The sequence below is a fragment of the Fukomys damarensis genome, unplaced genomic scaffold (assembly GCF_012274545.1).
Source record: "Fukomys damarensis isolate Sample0158 unplaced genomic scaffold, DMR_v1.0_HiC HiC_scaffold_23, whole genome shotgun sequence".
In the NCBI taxonomy this organism is placed as follows: Eukaryota; Metazoa; Chordata; class Mammalia; order Rodentia; family Bathyergidae; genus Fukomys; species Fukomys damarensis.
Window position 1 is genome coordinate 53,073,469 of NW_022900935.1, and position 10,361 is coordinate 53,083,829.

Here is a 10,361-nt window from a genome sequence, read left to right on the forward strand (position 1 = left end):
GTCTCAGATGAGTCCCCCAGTGCTCTAGGAAATGAGCTTTCAGCGCTGAAGAGTGGTGATGGGAGCTAGCCATTCAGGCCCAGCTCCTATAGCCTTCAGGGAGAAAGAGCACAAAGGTGCCCTTGAAAGCCTGGAGACCATCCTGGGAAGGGTCAGGCTGTCGTCAGGGGCCAGGAAACGGTTCTAGGGCAGCCCTGGTGATGGACGCTGTGGTCTCCGCCACCAGCCAGACACCTGCCTGCCACCCACTGTGGCTGCATCTTCACCATCAATGTTCATGCGTGTTCACAGCAGCTTTATTCATCGTTGCTAAGAGGCAGAAACAGGTGGGCAGGCAAACAAGACATCGGATATCCACGTGACGACTATTGCCACACACAAATAGAAATGAAGCGCCGATGCACGCTACGTACAGATAAGCTGTGACAGTATTATGCAAAGTGGAAAAAAATTAATAAAAGACCACATGCTGTCTGGTTCCTTACATGAAAGATCTAGAGTAGGCAAATCCATAGAGGCAGAAAATCGACTGATGAGTGATTGCCCGGGGCTGGAGTATGGGGTGGGGTGGGGTGATAGCTTAGAGGTTCGAGATCTCTATGAGGGTGATGAAAATATTCTGCAAGTAACTGTAATCATGGCACTACCCAATGAGCACAATAAAAGCCATGAAACTATATACGGTTTAAATGGGTAAGCTGTGTGGCGTGTGAATTGCGATGCAAAAAGCAATAGTAATAAAACCCCAATATATTAAATACCTACAATTTGGCATTTAAGTCCCAGAACTGAGTGTCGTCTGTTATCCAAGGGTTGCTAGGGAGGCAGCCTGACATGAGGGCATCGTTGGATGAGAACTGCTCACTGTACTTGACGATCCTAAAAAGTAAATGGAAAATGATTTCCTAGAAGCTCAACACCAAGAGCCTAAATGAATGCTCAGACTAATGACCGGCGTATCCTCTTTTCATCTGTCCGTTTAGTCATCCACTGTACTTATTACTGCCTACTTAGGAAAACGTTCCACCAGCCCTTGGGTTGGGCAGAGATCTGTGTCCTATCTGTGAATAACAAGTGTTCTCTCCCGATCGGGTCCCTTTGTCACTTTACTTCTGTGTCCTCGGTTCATTAAAATATGTTCACCTGTTGTTAGGAGATTTTGAACCTCAAATTATACTCAGAATTTCCTTTTGCAAAACCTTGGCTTTCTCATTTGGGAAGCCTGAGGTTGCCACAGAATTGCTGGGACCTTGGCACCATGCTGGGTCTGTCCTTTATGAGGATAACCCCTAGGTTTGGGAACTTAAACCAATTATTTACAACTTAACTGTGGTTTAACCCCAGACCCACTGCTTGGAGCAAAAGGAAATTCCCTCGAGTTCAATCAGATCTTCTGAGTTTTCATATTTCCTGATGTCAGAGAAAGATGGAAAACCTTCACCCATGGTGATGAAAGGCGCCGCAGGGTACACGAAGGGCACCTGCCAGAGGCCGCCCACGGAGATAGGTTTGGATGGAACAGAATCCTCGGCCCAGAGGTAAACCAGAGACCTAGGTTTGCGGAGCTCAAGCCCCCTGGCTTCACATCTCCCGTGATGCTCTTATTCTTCAATCAGACTCTGAGGGGAGCAGTTAGAGAGGGGGGAAAAAAAACTGGTTCACGAGTCCAAATGCTAATGATGTAAAATTATGGTCATGAGGGGCTGAGACAATTTTTCCAAAATGGGAAAGTGTGTCCAGTAACCTTCATGTCACCTTCAATTATCTTTCTATTTCATGAAACCTGTTTCAGAATAAACAGTTTTGGGTTTGCCGTAGAGCAATAATTGTCACCATAATCCAAAGTGGGCATGGGGTACACTTCTCCTCTATGGCCGGGGCTCAGCAGCCCCAAATGGGGTCACTGCAAAATGTGGGTGAGGTCACGGGACATTTTCTCGGGGAAGGTGACATTTTTGAAAACTATGAATTTGTTAAAGTGTGAAAGGTCTTTGAAGACTTTTCTGAGAGCCTAACCTCTAACCATATGGGAAGGAAAGCACTGTACCAACCACAGCCTCTTTAATCACAACAGTACCCAGTGCCATTGTTTAGGCCTTACGCAGTCAGAATAAATTATTACAGGATAAGCCTGCTTTATTTTTATGTGTGCAGGAAAATTCAGAATTATCAAGGTGTTTCTAAGATGAACTTCACATTTCAAAAGGATAACTTCTTGTGTTTGGGGAAGCTCTTAAGCCCGTTTTTAATCTCCCAGATACTAGATCAGGTAACCTGAAAGCTGAATAAATGAAACGTAAATTTCCAATAAATCCAAATTCTTCTAAATCCAAGATTAGCAACGGAATTCAGGTTTGACGGTGCACATCTGTACCGATCCCAGCAGTATGGGGGTCTGAGGCAGGAGGACCTCAATCTAGGCAACTTAGTGACTTAGGGAAGCCCTGTCTCAAAAGAAAAGGAAGAATTTTTAAAGGGCTGGGGATAATAATTCAGTGTGAAGGGTATGGGCTCAATTTCCAGTACGAGAAAAAAAGGGGGGAAAATGGCCATAGACATGGAGCGGCAAAAACCAGATTAATATCCCTAATAAATGAGAGCGGGTGGCAACAGCACTGCAGACTCTCCTGCAACCCCAGAGTCCAGTCTGTGGACTTGCAACTCTCCCCACCTTCCACACATCAGCAAAGTCCAAGAAATAGTGGTCTCATAGAACCCTTGACCTTGCCCAGCCCAAGACGAGACCTAGAGACTTCACTAAGGGAGAAAAACTAGAAAATAAACTCCAAGACACTGGACTTATGTACCTCACAGTTCTCTAAGATCTTAAGTCCATCAGTTCACAACTTGGCCAGCTTGCCTGAAAGCACAAGTTTGCCTCTCACCTACCTACTGCTCAAACCTTGGCAAGACCAACAAATCGGGGACATACCCTCCAAGGGACACTGAAGACTTCACGGTGGACCTCATTAAGGCCTGCTGATAATACATGATCTGGAAGAGAGAGAGCTGTTAGAAGACATCCAACTCCCCACCTTTATGTGTCACTAACTGATACTATATATGGCTCCAAAACCACAAGCCGATTGTTCATAACAACAGCCCACCCCATCCCCTCAAGACGGCCACCCCAGTGCCAACAGAACTCAGACCCACAGTAGAGAGGTGACCCCATACTCCATACTAGTGGCTGCCTTAACATATCTTGTGTTGGCCTGCAAAAAGGCACCCAATGGGGGAAAAAGTCCCCAAACCACTAAACTAAGCACGGGGCCAGATGCTTGGCTTTTCCTTTACATGCTTCTGGCTGACAGAAGTAGTATGGTCCCCACCAAAGGGGACATCTTCAATCTTCCTGGTTCTGCACCTATGCAAGAAGCCAGCCATCTCTTCCTCAACTGCTCCTAAAGTACCCACTGACACCTTCCACCTCAATGGCCAAGGCTTCTCGGGGTTCTGTCTTGGGCCCTAGATAGAGGATTGGCTGAAATAGTTGTCTCCTTGAATAGATTCTGGATGGCCCTGGGGCTGCAAGAAGAGAGGCCAGATTGGGGACAGGGACACTCTGCAGTATTAATTTCTACAGCCCTTTCTTTCTATCCCTCAGATGTGTGACTTCAAGGGGTGTTTTGCCTGCTGAGTCTCCTCATTGGCCCCATTCAGATCTTACAAAAGATCCTTTGTCATTCTGTGCCGTCCACTAATTTGGAAACATTCGCCTGAACATTACATATGGTCTTCATTTCATTACCCAGTCTAGAGCATAAAGACAAAGGACATATTATTTGTTACAGGGTTTTATATCAAACTTCACTGGAACCGAGCGGCTAATTACCTCTTTCCTGACAGCCGTGATTGTTTGCTTCTGTAAAACAAAAAGAGCAAAGCCAATAAACCAATGTCATTAAATCATGACTGCTCAAATACTCATTTGAAAAATAAATACCCTTCCTCATGAGAAAACTGTCCATATCTTCTTACTTAAAAGGTAGGATTTCCCCATCACCACAAACTCTACCCTATTCTGAAGAATAACACCCATAAAAGAAGTGGTGAGGGATAGAGTATAATTTACCACTATAGTTTTATGCTGCTCTTCTAAAAACCAAGATAAATTAAAGACTAAGTTCGGGGTTGGTCCCAACCTACTGTAGTGTCTACAGGTCTGTGTGTGAATGGGAAGATAAAGAGGGGTATCTTCACTTCTCACTGATACAGAATGGGAGAAAAAGATACAGAAACTAGTGTGGAGCGAAGTGTTTCTTTTCTCACAGGGAAGAGGGCTGAACGAACAGTAATATTCACTCCCCGATATGTATCACAACTTGACCAATGTAACCAATTGAAACAACAAAAAAAGCCACATTGTCAAAAAGGAAGCACACAATTAAAATCCTAGCATCTTCTGCCAGCTGAGTCCCAGAGTTGAGCTGCTGTACGGGACAGTCACATTGAGCCAGTCCCCTTGCCGAAGCTGCCAAAGCAGGTTCACGCTGGGATGGGCTACAGGGTGTCCTCTCGGGACTCCTGAAGCTAAGGCACAGGAAGGCTGGCTTCAAGAAGGGCTCCACATTTTGGCTCTTAGAAGCTCCCAGGAACTATTCAGATCTGTCTCCAAATGATAGACACAGAGCTTCTACAACCCGAAAGGAACAGGCATCTTTGGTACGACATTTTTATCCCAATGCTTGAGGTTGTGTACAGGGATAATCCCAGTCTCAGCTTCCCTAGACGTGGTTATTGTTATGGCTTGCATCTAAATGTTCCCCCAAAGCCTCAAGCAGGCACAGCTGGGGCTTTTTCAGAGGTGGCTGGATCTAGAGTGTGTGTCACTGGAATTAATTCATGGCGCAATTCCAGGATCAAGGATGCTAGGATTAAGTGTATGAGTGCTTCCCACCCTAAGTACTTGTCTTAAGGATAAGATCTAAGAGATAGGAAGAGCTATGGTCCCTTGTTGCTTTGCTACCTTCTGCCCACCATGAACTGTTTCTCCTCTGCCGTGCTTGTCTGCCATGCCCCCCTGCCTTGGGGTCAACCGATTACGGACTGAAAACTCTACAAACCATGAGCTAAATAAACCTTTCCTCCTTTAACTTTGGGTGTCAGCTATTTTGTCTCAGCAACGAGGCAAGTAACTAATGACAGTTATGTCTAAGAGCTGCTTTGTGCATACTTCAAACTGAACCTCTTAATTTGTAGCTGCTGGTATCCACGCTGTGGAACCCAACCAAATCTTCAGGTAGAATAGTCTGAGGTCCAAGAAACACACTGCTTCCTCTTAGCCAGTAAGCAAAATGAGCACTGGTGAAGAAAGTTCCAATCTAGAATGTCGTGTACTCACCTCTCCTTTATAATTTATGCTGGGCTTCACTTTGCTTCATTGGATTACTTTTTTTTTTCAGCTTTAATTGAGTTTTATTGGTACATTTTAGAGATACAGTACAGTTACATTCATTGTTGGGATCTTGCATCTCTACATGACAAGTCTTGATTCTCATTTTTTCCCCTTACCCCTGCCCTCCCTTCACCCCCTCATTGGATTACTTTTATAGCTTGCTTTTTGCTGGAACTCCTTTTCCCAGGTGGGGGCATAGGGAGAGTTGTTCCAGAAAGGTAATGTTCAGGTAGGTCTCTGTTTTGGACTCTCTCACATCCTGATCTTTCATAACATTCATCACAATTTTAATTATATATGTGACTTTTTAAAAAAAAAAATGTATCGCCATTAAGGTACCACTAAAACTGTCTTCCCTAACATAGCGTCTGATGTAGGATAAATGCTCAACAAATATCAAATATTTCCTGACTACAGTGCAGTGCTCTTGGAAGCCTAGAAACGATGGGGATTCTAAGTTTATTCAAATATTTTATACTTAAAATGTTTATCCCCAAATGATCTAAATGTTTTGCCAACCACACTTATCATTTGCTCCTGTTCTCTTTCAACATAAGCCCTATTTTAGAAGACTTGCATTCCAGGCAGAAAAGGCGCCTGAGGACAGAGTGGCTTGCACTCAAATCCAACTCAAACAGATCCCTCCATTGGAGGTTTTTTTTGTTTTGTTTTTCTAGTACTGGGGATCGAACTCCGGTCCTTGCACTTGGCAAGGCAGGTGGTAGAACCCATTGAGCTAAATCCCAGGCCCTGAAGTAAATTATTCAAAATAGTATCTAATGATCTCTGACTGCTGCTCCAAGGAGAAGCTGGACTTCTCCACAATAATAACTGCCTGGGAAAAAACCGCAAAGCAATTTTCACCTTTTAGAGTCTTCATAAATCTTAAGGAGGGAGATTTTTATCAAGCCGATTTTCTCCAGAGAAAATCCAGGAATCTAAGAGGTTGTGGGAAACTTTCCCAACATCTGCTGAGTAACCTGAGTAACTGGCTGAGCCATGATTCCAATCCAGCTCTGCCCTTTGCAACGCTGGGAAGTGATCCACGAGCAACGGAAAATCACTCTACTTACTGCTTTTCTCCTACCTTGCCTGCTCATCAGCTCCTCCCTGGGCTCATGCATAGGACCCCATGATGTGAATCCCATCCGTCATTGTCTCCGGGCAGTTCCCAGGGCTCAGTGCCGCCGGGTGGGCAGACACACAGTGTGGAGTGGGTTCTGGCTGTCCCGATGTTCCTGAGACCCCACGGAAGCCATACTTGCAAGTCATAGGCACATGCAAACATCTTTCCGTTCTCTCTCTCCTCGTCTTCCCCTGGTCTAATATACTGGCTTTTGGGCCATTACTTCGGTCCTCCTGGCTTTACATTTTTCATCTTTTTAAAATTTTATTTGCTTTTATCATCTTTGTAGGATTCTGTCTCTATGCTGTGGTTTCCCATTTGTGTGGTCCCCAGAATCACCCGCTGACTTCTGGTAACCAGACTATAGTATGCTCTGGAATAGGTTGACAGTTGCTTATCCCAGATGCTTGTGTGCAGAAGTATTTGATTTCAGATTTCTTTGTTCAGATTTTGGAGTAACAGCAGGTATACAACAAGGTATCTCAGGTACAGGACTGACGTCTAAAACAAAATCTGTTTGTTTCATGTACACCTTACACATGCAAACCGAAGGTAATTTTATATATTTTTAAATAATTTGTGCATGAAACAGAGCTCCGTGGCATGAATTTTTCCATGAGTATCACTCAGTGCTCAAAAGGTTTCAAATTTTCAGAGTATTTGGAATATCCAATTTTTGTTTTAGGGAGGCTAAACTTGTGATAGGATTTGGTTGAATCTGAGGCTTCCTCACCTCTCCCTTGGATTGTCTGTGTGAAGTTTAGCTTTTATTTCTGCTTTAGAAATAGCTGCTCTTGGGATCAGCTTCATAAAAGAAATAATTTACACAGGTGACTAGAATATTGTGGAGACTCAACAAATAGTGTCTATGAGAAAATGAAAAGATGGAAATAAAGTGTTTGTAAATGGGGAGGGGAGGAGGGGGTGAAGGGAGGGCAGGGACAAGGGGAAAAAATGAGAACCAAGACCTGTCATGCAAAGGTACAAGATCCCAATAATGAAGGTAACTGTACTGTATACCTAAAATGTGCCAATAAACTCAATAAAAAAACAAATAAATAAACAAATAGTATCTACTAATTAGGGTTAAGATACTGCTTCTAGTAGATGACACATATAGGGAATGATGTTAGCCCTCATTACAAGATAAAATACTAAGCCCAGGCAATGGTTTGGATATAATAATACTGAAAATGTTATCACTGTTTATCTGAAACTCAAATTTAACTGGAAATCCTGTGTTTTTATTTGCTAAATCTTACAAACCTACTATCAATATTATTATTACTTAGCCAGAGGTCATAAGAAACATAATTTTGAAATGAAGTTATTAAAAGGACACACACCCACACACAATTCTATGAAATTCAAGGAAAACTGCCTCATGATAAAATAGGTAGGAACATTTTGTCCTCTCAGAATCCGCACACAACTCCCCTCCTTTCTCAGAAGCTGGCCCTCTTAGAGCGAAGCCAGCTCTGTCTCCTGCCCGAGCGATAGATACACTTTGCCACACTGAGAATATTTTGCCTAAGGAATCTCTGAGTGCTCCACATTCCTGGAATTCTGACAACTTATTATTTTTTCACTTGCAGATTTGCCCAAATAGGGACAGAGCTCGACTTGTTTATGCAGCAGTTCTGTGGTCCAGCCGGATGGAGGCTGTAGACAACTGTCACAGAGCAAAAGGGGTCAGGGCCATGCCTGAGAGACACTGACCCCATTGACAGATAGGAGGGAGGAAGCTCAGGGGAAAGGCAAGCTCAGGAGGAAGCAGCCAGGCAGAAATCTGCAAAGAAACAGAGGGGGGGCCCGGGGGTGGGGGGATGGAAAGAACCACTAGGAATTGCAGCATCTGCAGGGACCACAGAGAGGGGCAAAGGCAGAAACCAGGAAACTCAGCTACTGAAGTCATCAGTCACAGCAGACAGGAAAATCAAGGAGGGGCACCCATCCAAGGAGAGGAGGGCCCAGAGTTGCCCCCAAGGGAAGCAAATGTCTGTCTTGCTAGGTACTTCCTGACAGGACAGAGGCAAACTTGCTCCCCATGGACAGGGCCCAGTGCAGAATGAAAATGTCAGGGCCTTTCTCCAGGCTAACTGAGCAGAGAATTTTAAGATGGCAGCAGAACATAAACCAAGCATAGCTCTTCTGAGTGTGGAGCCTTGGAGATTCTACAAGTCACTTGCCCGTGGAGGGGCCCTGGAAGCAGTACCTAGGCCTGGGAAGGGTTGGGAGGGTTGGTGCTGAGCTAAATCAGAACCTTGACCATGCATCCTCCCTCCCTCCCTCAGCCGGGAAGCAGGGAGGTGCCTCCATTCCCACCTGCCCCGGATGTAACTTCCTTCCTATCTCCCCACCACCCAGTCACAGTATGCGAACGTGTAAGGACAGAAGAGGAGACTGGCTAAGTCTGGCCCCCCCAAATTGAGTCAAGGGTCTGTCGGGCCCCACATAAATCATCTCCCGCCCAAGACAGACAGCTACACTAATAACTACTGTTTATGGGGTGTCTCCACCTATCAGACACTGTGCTAGACACTTCACGTTAGTGAACCTGCTTAATTGCGTTAGGAAGGAACTATTGTTTTTCCCATTCTGTAGATGAGAAAACTGAGATCTGAACGGCTCGTGAGTCTGCCCAGGATCACACAGGCAGGGAGCGGCAGAGCTGAGCTCCATCCAGTGTGACCACTGTTCAGCACAGGGCACTGTCCCTTGTCACCAGGTGGCAGCTGTTAACCCAGTGAAGAGCAGCGTTTCCCGGGGTGGAGGGGATGTGGGCGAGGCCAAGCCACAACCAGGCCAGTGCCTGGTCTCCACCCGGGGTCCTGGATGTGGGTCCAGTGGTAAGGGAAGGGGGAGTCAGAACAGGGTGGGGATGCACTTCCTTTGCGGCCCCTCCCGTCAGCTGGCTGCCCGGAGTCCATCGGCCTGGGAGAGCGGGGTCCAACCTAGCAGCCTCCTTTCTTACACTTGTTGGGTATTTGCCTCTGCTTAGGGAAAATAGACGTCTTTTCAAAGAATTCGCTCCTTCTCAGAAATGACCTCTCTCTTCCAAGATCCCACGAGTTCTTCTCTGAACTGAGACAAAACACAAAACCTCTACACCCCCAAGGCCTGCTAGGGACCCTTGGCATCCTCTGTGACCCCTTCCTCTCAGGGCAGGTGGCCGGGGCAAATGGGGACCCTGAGGAGGCGGACAGCGGTGCCAAGAGGTGGAGCACAGCACGGCCCCCAGCCCTGCACCGCCCAGCCTGACAGGCAGTGGGGAGGCAGAAGGTGAAGAGGGATCTGGGGCACGAGAACCCCGGGGGTTCAGTCTGGAGACTCCAGGGCAGCCACGGTGCACAGACAGGAGAGAGAGAGCTGGTAGGAGAGAGAAAGAGACCACGTGTAAGCAGCGGGGCACCCACAGCCGGGCTGCATGTGCAGCGCCCCTCCGGGTTGCTCTCTGCTCCCAGCTCCTAGCACAGCCCGCAGCCCTCACAAGGTGGCTGTGAAAGCCAGAGGCACATCCCTCCCCTCCTGCACGACCAGAGGACAGGAGGATGCTCCCCTGCGAGGACCACGGTGCTCCTCGGGAGCCACCCCAACTAACAGAACACCCAGGTGGAACAGCTCAGATCCTGAGCTCAAACTGCTCAAGTGAAGGCTTCGCCCCGTTCTCCCCTCCCCCCAGAGCTGAGCCTCAGTCACAGCCCCCCCCCAGTCCCCACTCCTACTGAAGGCAGGTGAGTGACGCTTTCTACCTCCTCCTTCTCTACAGGAAAGAGAGGTTTCCAGAGCAGCCAGTTATCCATTTAAAAAAAAAAAAAAAAAAAAAAAAAAAAAAAA

At 46.4% G+C, this 10,361-nt stretch overlaps 1 protein-coding gene across 11 annotated transcripts in view; it reads right to left on the reverse strand.

Moving 5' to 3' along the window:
* Rgs9 (regulator of G protein signaling 9) overlaps positions 1 to 10,361 on the reverse strand; it is a 62,559-nt gene that overhangs the window by 21,485 nt on the left and 30,713 nt on the right. For all 11 annotated transcript variants that reach the window (XR_004518659.1, XR_004518660.1, XR_004518661.1 and 8 more), the window contains 3 exons: positions 3,836 to 3,865; positions 2,933 to 2,994; positions 766 to 879 (listed from right to left, as the gene is read on the reverse strand). Coding sequence is in view for 6 of the 11 variants with exons in the window: in XM_010616818.3 (XP_010615120.1) it covers positions 766 to 879; positions 2,933 to 2,994; positions 3,836 to 3,865 (206 nt within the window). In the remaining 5 variants the exon portion in view is untranslated. The remainder of the gene's footprint in view (positions 1 to 765; positions 880 to 2,932; positions 2,995 to 3,835; positions 3,866 to 10,361) is intronic.